The 17,305-nt window shown below is 33.3% G+C and overlaps 1 protein-coding gene across 1 annotated transcript; it reads left to right on the top strand.

Moving 5' to 3' along the window:
- Positions 1-13,389: 13,389 nt before the first annotated feature.
- Positions 13,390-15,712, top strand: LOC111023456 (putative respiratory burst oxidase homolog protein H). The gene is made up of 4 exons (XM_022300886.2): positions 13,390-13,521; positions 13,622-13,750; positions 14,320-14,398; positions 15,542-15,712. Exons 1-4 carry the CDS (start codon positions 13,492-13,494, stop codon positions 15,649-15,651), a joined length of 348 nt encoding a protein of 115 aa, XP_022156578.2. The 5' UTR covers positions 13,390-13,491; the 3' UTR covers positions 15,652-15,712.
- The last annotated feature ends 1,593 nt before the right edge of the window (positions 15,713-17,305 follow it).

The raw sequence follows: 17,305 nt of genomic DNA, 5'->3' as shown, positions 1-17,305 counted from the left end.
CATAAAACTATATATGTATCAATGATATTTGTCAGTAATGTACTTAATCTTAGATATATTATTAGTGATATACTGATCGATTAAAAAATGGTATATATGTGATATAACTCTGATATAAAAGAAAATTATATAACTTTAACCAATATTAGTAATATACTTTATCAATGATACGAAAATAAAATATCAGTGATATACTTTATATTCGTATATTAGTTATCATATATTTAGCACATAAATGATATATCAATGGTATAAAAACTAGAGAAAAAAACTATCAGTGTGTGCAAATTATTTTTTTCCAGATATGATCATCCATTATAATTTCCTTATTTGTTACTTTTTTGTATTTAAAAATCCATGCGAAAATGAAGCTTATTATTTGTGTTTATCGGATATTTTATTGTTTCAGGCAGTGATATATGCAGGGAATGTGCTAGCCATATATATGACCAAACCTCAAGTCTTCAGATATAAAAGTGGAATGTATTTTTTCATCAAGTGTCCAGATATATCAAGTTTTGAATGGTAATAACTACGTTTGTTTTTTAAAAGTTCTGGTTGTGTCTATTTAGTCCCTGATATTAATTAATTCCATCAGTTTAATGCTTGAGTGGCATGGTGACTAATTTTTTTGAGAATTACATGGCGGGACGACTTCGGATAGATTTAGGTTTTTGATGGTACAAGCATAGACACAAGTTCAACCGTGCCTATGTTAGAATATATGTAGGGACTACAAATTTTTTAAAGCTTTTTAATGTACCGGGATTAAATAGACACAATCCTAAAAGTTGAATGGCGAAACCTAAAATTTTACTCGATAAGGTTATGAGTTTGAGGTGTCCGTTTGTTTGTAGGCATCCCTTTACCATCACTTCTGCACCAGGAGATGACTACTTAAGTTGTCATATCAGAACACTAGGAGATTGGACTGCAGAGCTTCACAACAGGTTTGCAAAGGTGATTTTCTCATAAAAACTGTGTACAACATAAGATCATAAGAATCATGGCTATAGGAGCTAAACTATCCAATTATACATAATTATGTAGTTTGTTTTAGTTTTGTCTTTAACGTTTTATCCAATTAGTTAATTCGTTTTCAAAACCCTTCATAAGAAGTTTCTGTTAGAATGATTGATGGAAATTAAAAGATTGGAATTAAGATTGGAAATTTTGAATGTTAGGGGCAAAACTAAAATCATACATTAGGAATATTTTGTATAATTTAGCTGGTTTCAATTTTACATGATGTTTTATAGTTTCAATGTAATGAAATATTCTTATGGAAGTTTTTTTTAAAAAAAAAAAAACCAAATTAAAATATTTGACTAAGATTGAAAACTTTTAAATGTTAAAAAAATTGAAACTATATTTAACATTTTGTATTGTTGATGCCAACTTCTGGATTAGTGTCACGTAAGTGCAACAGGAGCGTCATGTACGTCTTCGTCTCCTAGCTCAAGATACAGCTGTGCACGGACATCCAGCACCGATGTAGTGCTCTGTCGAAAGTCGCGTCAGTGGGTTGTGGGACCACCGACATTCTCCTTCCCTATGTGCACTGCCAAATGGAGCCTGACGTCGTACTCGACAATCCTCTAGAGTATATTGTGATTTGGGAATAAGGTGCCAGTCCCTTGGTCGTCGGTTGTCTCTTGTACGGGAAGCCCAGGTGCACTTGGCCCCTCTAATAGGTGCGCTCAAGTTTTGGGCTCGGTGCACTCGGGTTTAGCTGTAGTGTACTCGCTTCTTGTTAGCCTGGTCTACGTGGCTCGATTGGAGCTTGGACACATGTTATCTTGGGTGGTGGGGAAGCCACAAATTTTTAGGAACAAAGGTGTCACGCATACTATCGGTTTTATCAGGTCGTGTGCTCGCACCTCGCAATCCGAGTGGACACGCGTCATTTCTAGATTTCGAAAGGCGTCCTTTTAACTGTCACAAATTTAGTGCTACGACAGTTGCAAGTGTTTCATATCCCTTTGTTAGTCATTTCTTCGTATGGTTCCAGGTGCGCCGGTTGGACTTCCAATGGTCACGACCTTCAGGGATAGCTTTTGCATGTCAATTGATCTCTTTCCACATCTCTATTGAAGATGGGTGAGGGGCTTGCACTTGTCCATCACCATTCTCCATCTCCAAATCTCATCACATCATTTTTTTAGGAAATGTCTTCCGAAAGTGCAAGCCACTCCTTCGGCGATTTTATTCTTGCTCTAGTAAAGGATGGATGGAAGAAGACCTGATACCCTCTCCCTATTCCCCTACTAACCGTTATGTCGTTGGTTTGAAAAAACATCGAGTGGAAGTGATTCAGGATGCACTACATGAGATGAAGAGAAAATTTTGGGCATGAAACGTAAAGTGATTTCAAGGGCCCACTCTAGGAGATCGCATTGTAGTGGTCCAGACTGCACCACCAATGGTAGAAGGAGTCACGTGATCAGAACCTCGAGCTGATGGTAGAGAATCGCAACCTGACGACTTGGTATCCAAGTTTGAGGTTATTCTTTGGGAGCGAAGGAAGAAGGATTGGGCTCCCTTTCTCCCTTTGCAGGAGGTGCTCCAACATTCGTCACCTCAAGGTGCATAACTAGTATCTACAAGAGTGTGTGACAGAGCTATTGTAGTTCGTGGACACTCATGCTCCTAGTGGCAGCACTCCTAACCACTGAGTTGGTATTTCTCTAAAAAAAAACATCAAGGATGGGGAAGGAATAATGGCAAGGCAAAAACATTTAAGTCACAATAATGACAATCATTTTCATAAGGTCGGACAAAAACACTCATGTAGGTAGAGGTAACCATGGGTTGCAACACTCAAAAGGAAACCAAGCCGCATTCAAATCGCACATTCAACGATAGGTTAAAATAAAAGGAAAGGAGAGTCGTGTCAAAAAGATGTAAGAAGGTGACATTTCATTAAGTTATCTGTAAAAAATAAAATTGCAAGGTCTATCAAGGCATACATCAACTAGTTAAGACACAGATCCCCGACCAATAGGCCATAAAAAAAGAAGGGAAAAAAAGGAAAAGGAGGAAAAGAATGTTGGGTCCGTCTAGTTGGAAGATTGTCTACAAACAAAGTCCAAGGAAGGCTTCCTGGGAACTCTCAGGGTCTCCGTTGGTCACAATCATTTCGGACGTCTTTTCAACTACTAAATCTACTGTTGCTTGCCCCTTCATGGTAGTTCTTGGTCGATACTCTATGTTGTACTTGTTGAGTTCGATTGCGCATTTCATCACCTTCTCCAATGCCTCAGGCTTCTAAAGTACCTGCTTCAATGAAAAACTTGTTAGAACTATTACTTGATGAGCTTGGAAGTAGGGTTGAAGTGGTCAAGCTAAAGTGACAAGGGGAGCGCAAGTTTATCGCGTTGAGCATTGCCTTGTGCTTGGCGACCGTCGTATTCTTTGACAAGTGCTGAACTTACTGTGGTATCAGATGTGGCTAGGTAAAAGTAAAGCTCATCGCTAAGGTCGGGTTTAGATAGGAGGGATGCCATTGCAAGATATTATTTCAGTTTGGTGAAGGCATTCTCATAGTCATTTGTCCACTCATACTGTGCCATTTCTCAAGATCTTGAAGAATGGAAGGAACTTATGGGTGGCCCGAGACATGAAACAGTCTATGGCAGCTATCTTTCCGTTAAGGCTTTATAGCTGTTTCAGGTTCTTAGGCGATTCCATTTTAAGGACCACTCAAATTCTTTTGGGGTTCGCTTCTTTTCCTCATTGGGGGACCATGAAGCTGAGGAACTTTCTAGAGGTAATGTTGAAGGCGCAGTTGCTAGGATTCAACTTCACGTTACACCTCTTTAGTATACTGAATGCTTTGCTGAGATATGCTTCATATTGGTTGGCTTCCCTACTTTTCACGAGTATGTCGTCCATGTATACTTCTATTTTCTGACCTAATCTACTTCGCGAGTATCTTGTTCACCATCTTTTGGTAGGTGGCTCATGCATTTTTCAAGTCAAAGGGTGTCACCCAATAGTAGTAGAGTCCTCGATCGGTTACGAAGGAAGTGTGATATTGATCTAGGACATTCAACCTGATTTAGATATAATTAGCATCCATGAATGTGAGCATTTCGTGGCTAGTGATCACGTCAACGAGCTGGTCTATCAGGGGGAGGAGAAAGTTGTCCTTAGTGATGGCCTTGTTTAGGTTTATGAAGTCGATGCATTCCTTTTATTTTTCATTGACATTTTTAACAAGAACAACGTTGGAAAGCCATTACGGGTAGTGTACTTCGCATATGAAGTCCGCCTGAAATAGATGCCCAACCTCCACCGCAATGGTTGTGCTGCATGTGGTGTCTACGAGCATCGCTTCTACTGCACGAACTTGTGCTCAGGTCAATATTGAGTTGGTGTACCATAAAATTAGGGTCGATTCCCGACATGTCTTCAAGTTACCACGCAAAGTCATCCGCATTGTTTTTCAAAAAGTTTTTTAGGATTTCCCTGTAGTCAAACCCCATCTTTGTCTTGATGCTGACTTTTCGATATTTAGTAAGGAGGGGGACAAGCTCTAGTTCTTCAGGGGGAGCCTCTTTGATCCTCACCCTTCTTGTTTTGGGGATCTTCTAGGGGAGCTCCTCTGTTAGTGCGTTTGTTTGTGAAACCACTCCCTCGACAGAATGGGTAGCCTTTCATACTGTCATTCAAGATTGCAAGTAATGGAAGGGTAGAGTTAATTGGCTATCAACTCATTCCCCACATTTGGATGAATGGTTGATCGTGATTTCCAGGTTGGTGCTACATAAGAGCCTCAAAATTGTCACATACGTCTTCATCTCCTAGCTCAAGGTGCACCTACACATAGAAATCTAGCACATGTCCGGTGCTCTGTCGAATGAACTCTGTTGCATAAGTTTGAACTTAATATGGGAGCAAATAATACAAAAGCAAAAATCTTGGTGAAAGTCTACTGGAGAGTGTGTGCTGAATTTACTTAAGGAATAGTATAAGAGTTTCAACTTACCTTCTCTAGGGTATTCCTGGAGCTTTTGTACATAGAAAAAGGGCAAGACATAGAAGGTGGAGTTCTACCGCCAAGGTGTTGTGGGGACCACTGACATTCTCCTTCCCTCTTTGCACTGCTAGAGGGGACGCAACGGCATCTTGGATGATCCTTTGTAGCGTATCGCTATTTGGGTACAAAGTGTCAGCGTCCTAGCCACTGGCTGTCTCTTGTACGGGTAACCCAAGTGCCCTTAGATTTTAGGCTCATTGGGCTCGAGTTCCGGCTCGATGCGCTTACTTCTCCTTAACCTCATCTACGTCGCTTGATTGGAGCTTTGCGCATGTTGCCTTATATTTACCCGATAGCATGTATGACACAACCTGTCCCAAAAAACCTACTAGTCCTAGAACGAGTCGCACCGACCACAGATTCCGACTAACTACGAAGTCAATGGTCAACTTCTTCTTATCTTTGACCTGAACTTTGACTAACAAACTCTGAATGGATGCATGATAAAAAATATAATAATCTTAATAGAACAACAATTCTTACATCCATTCTACACATTCTGTTTTATCAAAAGGGTGCTAACAGTTTTACAACAACTACATGTACGTATAAAGTGAAATGCAAATCCCCAACTACTCTGGGTGGCAGAAGCTGAACTAAATTCTCCTTGAAACTCAGAAACACAGATACTCAGGTATAGCCTCGGGAGTGGGGGGGCGGTGGAAACAAAACATAAATAGTGAGTTGGGAAGCATAGTGAATGGTAAGTTAATAAGAAAATAACTTCGTCAACCTTCTTTCATAAACAACTGAAATTCAGTTCTCAAAGCAAACTTCATAAAACTGAACTAACAAACATTCTCATTTAAATTCCATAAAACTCGAGTAAAACTAAAGCAACATTATACATTTCATAAAACTCAGTAAACTTTCTGAAGATCAAACTTGTAACAACACTTTTCTTCCTATGCAAACTGAAAAGACAACGCTCCCAAGTCCAGGATTCGGATCAGGATTCGGAATCCGGATTTGGCCCTAATCGCCCCGACATTTCCCTGCATCCCCAGCGACCTAGTTACGCCAACTTCTCAACCTGCTATAAAACACATTCTAAAAACATATAAAACATTCTTCTTTCAAACATAAAACATATAGGTAAAACTGAACACCACACATGTATCCATATTCTATTCTGGTCTATTGGCGTAGAGTAATCTCAATACACACAGTAGAATAATTTTGGTCTACTAGCATAGAGTAATCTCAATACGCATAGCAGAATAATTCTCTCAACAGGCGGAGTAAAATGGTCCCAAAGACCTTCTATTTCTGGGTATACTATAGAAACACATTCACATAACATACGGACAATCACCTGGATACAATAGCATGGTAGTTTGAAAACTTATTTCTCAATCTCATAAACTGTTCTAAAATTCTTATTTTCTTCTCTCTAAGAACTTTTCTTTCTTTCTCAAATCTTTTCTAAAATCTTTCTTTCTGACAACATTTCATGAAATTCTAATATCATTTTCTGAAATCTCTTTCTAAATAACATTTCATAATTTTCTCTAACATTTTTTTGGAATCATAAAGCATTTCTAAATTCTCAGAAACACTTCTAATTTTTCGAACAAATATATTTTCTTTCATTCTCAACAGAAATGCTAAATCATATGTAATATATATAATTTCTCATAAATTCTGTGATAGATAATAGAAAATGTTTAATAAAGTAACCACTCATAAATTCCAATTATAATATCCAAAACGTTTAATAAAATATCCACTCACAAATCCTTTAAACTTGGTCGTCCTTTACTCCAATTTCCGCCCGACCTGAAATATCGATTTAATACCAAATTATTTCTTTTAATTCCAACATAAACTAATTCCAATTTAAATCACATTATTTTCAAATTATCCCATAAATCCAATTTTATAATCCATTGTGTCTCCTCATTTAAAACCATCATTTATTCTCTCTCCTCTCTTTTACAGGTGGGACCCACATCCCACAATTAATTTCTCTTTCTACACGAATTTCTCAGGTGAATAGCCAATCTCCAACATTTTCCTTTTTCTCTTTTTTTTATTTAATTTAAAACCAGTCATTATCTTTCCTCTACTATTGATCATCTTCTTCCTTAACCCACTCATCCTCTCCTTCTTCATCCCACGAATTTTCTTCTTTTCTTCTTCATCCTCTCCTTAAAGCCTGAATTTTTCTTCTTTTTATTCCACTGCTCTCTTCTCAGTACCAATTCCTTTACCATTTTACAGCCATTAACGCATCTCAGAGAAATCTCAAGCATACTCATCTTTCTTCTATTCCCCAACAGTTTTTTGTTTAAACTCGTGCCATAAAATCCATCAAGAGCCCTTACCTTACCTGTAAAATCAATTAAGAAAACCGAAAATCTATTTTCTTTAACTCTTTCATATGGGTTATTAAACAGAACACACACAACCACAAAATTTCCCTTCAATTTCTACTCATTTTCAAATATTCGAAGGAACAAATTTCCTTAACAAGCTTTCCTGTCATCCATAGTTAAGGTTCTCAAGTTCGGCTTCAAAAATACCAATCTTCTTCTTCCCATTTTTTTTTTTCAGATATCCTTGCGATCGGATCTCACCCTCTCCTCTGTTTTCTTCAACCCCTCTTTCGTTCTCTCTCTCTCTTCTTTTCCTTTCTATTACTTTTTTTTCTCGTTCTTTCTTCTTTGCTTTTCTTTGCTTTTCTTTCTTTTCTTTTCTTTCACTGTTAAACACATGTCACACACGTGTCACCTCTAAAATTCCTTTTTTTACTATTTCTTTTTTTTCCCTAATAAATGTCAAATGGCCCATCTACCCTTCGAACTTTTAACTTAAAAAAAATTCCAATTTTCTTTTTCTTTTTTTTTTCTTATATTCTTCTTTTTACATAAAAGGAAAACAAACCGTCCTTACAAAATATTACCCCCTTTTTGAGAATTTCGTCCTCGAAATTTAGCCACATCTACTAGTAAAGTAACTATGATTACTAAACACTGATCTTCACTTTCTCATACGATCTCTCTCATTACTTGGTTTCTTCTCAAAACTTAATCCAATGGAATAATCTTATTATGTAACACCTTTCATTTCCCATCTAAAATTTGCACCAGCTTTTTTTAAAACACATGTTGATCCATTTTAACTATTCTTACTTGCAACCCAAGAATTTCCAACTAGTCTAACATTTACTTATGCACACAAACTCATGCAGCACATCATGAATTTTCTAGCACGACAATTTATATTCTACAAATCCAACATGCTCAAGAATTTCTTATGGATCTATAAGCCTTGAGTTATACTTTTCCTTTTCTATCAAAACTCAGTACATCCTTCCAAGGTGACTATCGAATAAAACTTCCTCACTATCGTAATTCGATATCTTTCTGATACTTAACAATATATATTTTTGTCAATTCGTTACCATTTTCAACATTCCTTACTTATCTTTACTTTTTCCATACCAACTACACAAGTTCTTAATCTCATTAACTTTCTTTCTTCAAATTTACCCCAACAAATCAAAGTTCAACACTTTCTTTTCCCTACCATTCTACTAATAATGTCCCTTCAATGCTTGATACCTCTCATGCATTCCTGATGCTTATCAACATAACCTTTTTTGTTGATCTTGTACTAATCTCAACTTTCCGTAGTTATTTCCACCTTTGTTTTCTAGTAACTGCATAAATTCAGGCTTTAATAACTTTTCTTCCACACATTCTTTACAACCAATTGATATCCAATATTTCTCTCTTTATACTTACCTCTACATAATGTTGTTTCAATACTTGATATCCTTTTGTGCTCTTTACCAAAACTTCACCATTTAATACTATATAATTTGTTCATTAACCACTTCTATTTCTTTCTTTATCTTAATCAATGCTACATAGCCAACTTGAGCTTCTATAATCCTGTTATTGAAATTAAACATTATCTAGAACTTGACCAATAAAACTCTATAATCAATAACTTTTACTTCTGCATTCAAACCATTTAATTCACCCAACAGAGACAAACCAATTTTACAAGGCAAAACTTCTGAAAATCTCTTGCTTCTTACTTAGAGAACCAATACAACAATTACCTTTTCTCAACAAATACACCCTTATCAATTAACTCTTATAGCTCTATTCTCATTTCTCTTACCTTCTTGGAAACAATAACCATAAAAATGCTCTTACTCCACATCTATCTCAACCTCATGGTCTCTTTTCTTATGATTGGTCTTACTAACTTCTTTCTCTTTCTTTATGTTTTGGCTCCCATTAGTACCCTGAGTTTCAAATTCTTAAAACAAACGCATTCTGCCACCTAGATGCATGACTTTCTATATGATGCAATGCATATCACACATTCTTTAAACAACTGTCATACATATACTTCTCATCTAATTCAAGATCTTTATGCTCTGATACCAAACTGACACGACCTATCTCAAAACACCTACTAGTCCTAGAACGAGTCGTGCCGACCACAGACCCCGACTAACTACGAAGTCAATGGTCAACTTCTTATCTTTGACCTGATCTTTGACTAACAAACTCTAAATAGATGCACGATAAAAAAAATATAATAATCTTAACAGAACAACTATTCTTACATCCATTATATATATTCTGTTTTATCAAAAGGGGGCTAACAGTTTTACAACAACTACATGTACGTCTAAAATGATATGCAAATCCTCAACTACTCTGGATGGCAAAAGCTTAACTAAATTCTCCTTGAAACTCAGAAACTCAGATATTTAGGTACAGCCTGGGGGGAATAACAAAACATAAATAGTGAGCTGGGAAGCTTAGTGAGTGGTAAGTTAATAAGAAAATAACTTCGTCAACCTTCTTTCATAAACAACTGAAATTCAGTTCTCAAAGAAAACTTCATAAAACTGAAGTACAAACATTCTCATTTAAATTCCATAAAACTCGAGTAAAACTGGAGCAACATTATACATTTCATAAAACTCAGTAAACTTTCTGAAGATCAAACTTGTAACAACATTTTTCTTTCTATGCAAACTGAAAAGACAACGCTCCCAAGTCCAGGATTCGGATCAGGATTCGGAATCCGGATTTGGCCCTAATCGCCCCGACATTTCCCTGCATCCCCAGCGACCTAGTTACGCCAACTTCTCAACCTACTATAAAACACATTCTAAAAACATATAAAACATTCTTCTTTCAAACATAAAACATATAGGTAAAACTGAACACCACACATGTATCCATATTCTATTCTGGTCTACTGGCGTAGAGTAATCTCAATACACACAGTAGAATAATTTTGGTCTACTAGCATAGAATAATCTCAATACGCATAGCAGAATAATTCTCTCAATTCGTGGAGTAAAATGGTCCCAAAGACCTTCTATTTCTAGGTATACTATAGAAACACATTCACATAACATACATGTAATCACCTGTGGATACAATAGCATGGTGGTTTGAAAACTTCTTTCTTAATCTCATAAACTGTTCTAAAATTCTTCTTTTCTTCTTTCTAAGAACTTTTCTTTCTTTCTCAAATCATTTCTAAAATCTTTCTTTCTAAGAACATTTCATGAAATTCTAATATCATTTTCTGAAATCTCTTTCTAAATAACATTTCATAACTTTCTCGAACATTTCTTTGAAATCATAAAACATTTCTAAATTCTTAGAAACATTTCTAATTTCTCGAACAAACATATTTTCTTTCATTCTCAACAGAAATGCTAAATCATATGTAATATATATAATTTCTCATAAATTCTGTGATACTAGATAATAAAAAACGTTTAATAAAGTAACCACTCACAAATTCCAATAATAATATCCAAAACGTTTAATAAAATAACCACTCACAAATCCTTTAAATTCGGTTGTCCTTTGCTCCAATTTCTGCCCGACCTAAAATATCGATTTAATACCAAATTATTTCTTTTAATTCCAACATAAACTAATTCCAATTTAAATCACATTATTTTCAAATTATCCCATAAATCAAATTTTGTAATTCATTCTGTCTCTTCGTTTAAAACCATCACTTATTCTCTCTCTTCTCTCTTACATGTGGGACCCACATCCCACAATTAATTTCTCTTTCTACACCAATTTCTCACGTGAATAGTCATTTCTCCAACATTTTCCTTTTTCTCTTTTTCTTATTTCATTTAAAACCACTAATTTTCTCTCCTTTGCTATTCATCATCTTCTTCCTTAACCCACTCATCCTCTACTCCTTCATCCCATGAAATTTCTTCTTTTCTTCCTCCCTCATTCTCTGTTTTCTTTCTTTTTATTCCACTACTCTCTTCTCAGTACCAATTCCTTTACCATTTTACAGCCATTAACGCATCTCAGAGAAATCTCAAGCATACTCATCTTTCTTCTATTACCCAACAGTTTTTGGTTTAAACTCGTACCATAAAATCCATCAACAACCCTTACCTTACCGGTAAAATCAATTAAGAAAACCGAAAATCTATTTTCTTTTAACTCTTTCATATGGGTTCTTGAACATAACACACACAACCACAACATTTCCCTTCAATTTCTACTCATTTTCAAATATTTGAATGAACAAATTTCCTTACCAAGTTTTGCTGTCATCCATAGTTAAGGTTCTCAAGTTCGGCTTCAAAAATATCAATCTTCTTCTTCCCATTTATTTTTTCAGATATCCTTGCGATCGGGTCTCACCCTCTACTCTGTTTTCTTCAAACCCTCAGTCGTTTTCTCTCTCTCTCTTCTTTTCCTTTCTATTATTTTTTTTCTCGTTCTTTCTTCTTTTCTTTTCTTTCCTTTTCTTTTTTTTTTTGTTAAACACATGTCACACACGTGTCACCTCCAAAATTCCTTTTTTTGTCTGTTTCTTTTTTTCATAATAAAAGCCAAATGACCAATCTACCCTTCGAACTTTTAACTTAAAAAAAATTCCAATTTTCTCTTTTTTTTTTCTTATATTCTTTTTTTACATAAAAGGAAAACAAACAGACCTTACAATGTATAATTGATTTAGGGTCCATTTGATATCGATTTTGTTTCATGTTTTTTTTTAAACACTATTCTTGATTTCCCACAAAAATGTTTTAGTATATTTTTCACCTTTCATAAAATACATTTGAATTATCAGCTAAATGCCAAAATTTAGCCGAGATTTTGAAAACTTTCTTAAAAGTTAGATAACAAAACAAAGAAAAATAAATAAGGTGGAAATAGTAAAGTTTAATTTTCAAAAACAAAATACCAAAAATAAAATAGTCATCAAACGAGTCCTTAGTGATTATTTGATACTAGAACCAGTTTGATATGAAGCCTAAAAATAAGATAATTACGAGGATCCAAGGATCCTACATAGCTATGATACGAGCACAAAGATATGGTTAAGAATACAAATAAAAGATTAAATATATTCTAACCTATTAACTTAGGCTTTTTCTATTGAGTGATGGTTTACAAACATCACTTATTACCAGACCGAAAAATTTTTAAAATCAAAGTTTCATGATGTTTGTAATCATGGGTGAGACTTGATGTTTCACCACATTAAAAATTTGACTCTTCACATATTTCTTAATTAACTTAGTTATTTAAGCATACTAAGTAAGAAAGTCGCAGGTATGCGAGGTTGAGAATACATCCAAAAAGGGAAATCTCATGAGAATGGAAACTCGAGCAGCACACGATGGCTTTTCTCAAGTAAGGTGAGAGAACATACAATAATTCTTGTCCAACTTCTAATTCACAACACATCATGTGGTTCATGTTCGGATGTTTTTTCTATTTAGTTCTTATTGTTTCAAAAGTTTGAATTTCATCTTCTATATCTTAATATTTTTCAACTTAGTCCATCAACGTTTGTTAATGTTAAAATTGAGTGGTGAAAGAGTTATATGCGTATAATACTTAGTGAATTGAGTGAATTGAGCGGAAAGAAAACTCAAAATTTCTACCGATTTTTTAAAATTTTGGAGGAAGGAATTAGAAGAATTTTCCCATTTTTGTATGACATTTTTTCTCCTTTAAATTTATGCATTTTGTGAAATATATATAACCATACGTAACTAATTGATTTTTATGCTAATTTGATTAACTTTTCAGATATCCAAGAATTCTGATCAAAGGGCCATACGGTGCTCCAGCACAAGATTACAAAAAGTATGATATCCTCCTACTTATTGGGCTTGGCATTGGGGCAACTCCAATGATCAGCATTATAAAAGATGTTTTAAACACCATCAAGCCAACTAACCATTATACTGTGAGTCAAGATAAAAAAAACAGCTTAATTTTTTTAAAAAATTTATAAACTTTGATATATATTTATTGTATGAACATGAAATAAAAGGCTGAGTTATATTATTTTGGTGGCAGGATTCAGTAAACAGACATTCTATAGGTAACGGTAGGCGGGGTCCCGAAAGAGCATACTTCTACTGGATAACGAGGGAGCAAGGATCGTTCGAGTGGTTTAAAGGCGTAATGGACGACATTTCAGAATATGACCACGACGTGAGTTGAAAATTAAGTAGTTCTTAATCCCTTTCTTATAATATGAACTCTTGGACTAATTTCTACTTATTAAACTTTTCGTGTTTCATGGGATTCGCAGCATGTAATAGAAATGCATAATTACTTGACTAGTGTTTATGAAGAAGGAGATGTAAGATCTGCCCTTATAACCATGGTGCAAAAACTCCAACATGCTAGGAATGGAGTTGATGTTCTCTCCGAGAGTCGGGTACTACTCCCTAACAACCATCGATCTTGAAACGTACAAAATAAATATGGTTAAATTTATAAGTTATGTCTCTCAACTTTCAGGATTGTGTTTGTCTATATATTTTGAAAACTCTCTAATATGTCACTAAAATTTTTAGGTTGCATCTTACCGCTCTATACTTCAAAAATATTTAAATAGGTATTTGAACTTTCAATTTGGTGTCTAATAGCTAGGTCTATATAGTTAACTCCATCATTTTAGCATTTATTCCACAAAATACCCATACTTGTCCGATACTAGCTCACCATGTACTACTCAAACAATATAGGTTATGTGTTATGAAAAGTTAAAGTAATGGAGCTAATAGCAATGATCTACTCGAAACAAAATCATTCGCTCAAAAATCTATTAGAATTTTTTAAAGTATAGAGATTAATAGATCAAATAAAAAATTCGTAGACCTATTAAAATTTTTTTAGGTATAGACATTAAATAGATACAATCTTAACAGTTGAAGAACTAAATATATAATTGAGTCAGTGAATAAATAAGAAAATTTATGTTAACCTACCATAAATATGTGTCAGATACGGACCCATTTTGCTAGACCCAATTGGAGGAAGGTGTTCATGGACATGGCAAGTAACCATATGGCTTCGCGTATAGGTGAGTATAGTTTGAAATGACTTTTGAAAAATTATTATTTTTAAGTAGAAACATTTGTTCTACAAGTATTTTTGGCAAAAGTGCTAATAAATTCCCTTTTTTAAAAGCACATAGATTTTTTTATAACATGTGTTTAGGGGTGTTTTGACATGGCTAGAATCAATGAATGTCAAATCATTACAATTCTAAAATAAATATGTTAGCATCAGAGACTTTGGAGAAATCTAAAATGATAAGTGATTCCCAACAATCACTTGGGAGTTGATTATCCAAGTGATATTTAGTAAAAAAAAAAAAAATTACAAATTTGTCTTTATATTCCACCTTGAAATTTGAGGATTTTTTTCCTTTCTAAAAGTTTTGTGTCTCTAATTTTATTTATCTTAACTGTGTTTGTTTTCTTTAAAATTTTTCTCCCTAAAATTTTTAATCTTCATATATTTTTAAGTTTATTATTTATCACTTTTAAATTTTTGTCTCTCACTCTTTAGAGTTAGATTGATTATTTAGTATACATATCATGTTTTTTTCCATCATTATTACTTAATAAATTATGTTAAATAATTTTCAAATATATACTACAAAATTTGGCGATTCTAAAACAAATTTTGAAATTAAAACATTAATCATTCAAAAACACTTTTAATTAAATAAAAATAAGTTGAAAAAAAGTATAACCACACATTAAAATAACTATATAAAAATCATTTTCACAAAGTCACTTATCTTTTAATCTCTTTACTAAAATTACTCATTCTATAATAACTCCCTATCAATCGAAGACTAAAAGAAGTACTTTGAGTGAACGTACAAAGAATTTATTAATAGAAAAGTTGTAATGGATAACAAAAATCTATTATATATTTCAAAATATGTCACTTGTTTTTTAAAATATTCAAATATAGCAAAAATTTTCACTTATATCAGTAGTATATAAGGTATATATTATATACATATATCAGTAGTGAGATATATTACAGATATATCATTTGAGTAAAGTTGTTATTTTAAAATTGGACCTCCGTTTTTGTTTTTTTTTTAAATGTTATATTTGAAAAAACTAAATGTAGTTGCTATCATGTTAATTTTACTAAATGTTTTTGCCATATTTATAATTGTCCCTCGTTAATATTGGTTCTGTAGGTGTTTTTTACTGTGGAAGTGCTGTGCTCACACAAACACTAAGAAAATTGTGTCATGAATTTAGCACAAATACGACCACTCGATTTCACTTTCACAAGGAGAACTTCTAGAGGGCATTGATGCAGCAGTAGTTGTGTAAGTAAAAGAATACTAAATATACTCAACTGTTTATAGCTCTAAACTTTCTTACTTTTCTTTGTTATTATGGTAATTATGGTAATTAATGTTGTGTGTATATATATATATATATATATAAATAAAGTAAAGAAATGCAAACACTGTAACTTAGGGGTTTTAAATTTAAATAGCTTGTTTCATCATATGTATGTTCTGCCTTTGTTATATTTATTATTTCTATTTTTTCCGTCCATAGCACATATTTTATTTTTTAAATTGCTAGATATGAAATTTTAATTGTTTGGATGACAATTTTATTTTATTTTGTCTTAAAAAATATTTTTTACCCACTATTATTATTTTAACTTTATAAAATAATTGTTGAAATCGTGGTTAAATTTTAAAAAATAAAAATATGTGTGTTTTTTTTAAGGAAACACAATTGTTTTTTTAAACAACTATTTTATTTTCTAAAATTAGCTAATATTTTATAAAAAGTAATATATATATCTATGTATGTATATATGTGTGTATATATGTATATATTTCTTTAGTGAATACAATTAGTTTTTAGACTTTCAAATTTATGTATATTTAGTATATCAACTTATGTATATGGATGAATTTACCATTGGGAGTGAATATACTTGAAATGACCCAAATGCTTACATTGTATAGAGAACTTTTTATATGTTACAACAAACTTCACATAACAAAAGGGTCAAATCTTTAAAATTTCTTTAGCTAAAAATTGCTCAACTATATATCCTATCTATTCTTCGCCTAAATTTTTGGTATTTTATTTCTCAATTCAAATTTTATTATATTTTCTTTCCAGAATTTAGAATTACTATTAAAATTTGCAAGAAAATAAATAAACAAAAGAATTGTGTAATTAAATGAATATTTTTTTCTTTCACGCTCTTTAATCAATTTATGAAAATATATCAATGGTTGCTTTCTTTCTTTTCAAAATTCAGGAAAATAATAATAACGTCAATTCTTTTAAAGAAAACGTACTTGAGAAAACGTATATGATTCCAATTTTAAGTAAACGCAATCAAAGAATTTGTAATAAATTCTAACAAATTTAAATTGCAATTAATATATGTTTTTCTTTAAAATTTTGATTGACTCTCATTTTCCCTTAAATATGACAGTATTTTGAAATTCTATAAAGTGAGGACAGAAAAAAAAAAAAAGAAGGGGAAAGAAACAATGAGGTATTATAGAACTAAGAGCAAAATAAGAACAAGAACAATATAATATGAAAGAAGAGATGAAAATAAAGTAGAGACAAAAGTATGATTCTCACTTGAGTTGTGCGGGATGTGTTACAAAGGCTCAATACAATACTACTTGTTGGATAATTCGAGCCAAAACCAAATAATAAGCAAAAGCCCAAAACCAAATTTTAGGTTTCTCCTTTCATTAAGTTGGCTGCCACGCCCACACGATATATACATTATTTATTTTTAGGTGCACCGAGAGATCGTGCCGTCAAAAACCAAAGCGGGTTTTTTGGTGGGTTGTTGCACAATCTTTGAGGTGGCAGTGGCAGTGTATTGGTAGAGGAAGAAGGTCAAGATATCAGGAGTGTAAAGTTACATCGGCAACCAATTCTCCTCTGTATTGGTGAGTTTTTTT

The sequence above is a fragment of the Momordica charantia genome (assembly GCF_013281855.1).
Source record: "Momordica charantia cultivar OHB3-1 chromosome 3 unlocalized genomic scaffold, Mcharantia_2.0 BLBB01000003.1, whole genome shotgun sequence".
NCBI classification, from domain to species: domain Eukaryota; kingdom Viridiplantae; phylum Streptophyta; class Magnoliopsida; order Cucurbitales; family Cucurbitaceae; genus Momordica; species Momordica charantia.
This window is presented reverse-complemented; position numbering and strand designations above follow the sequence as displayed.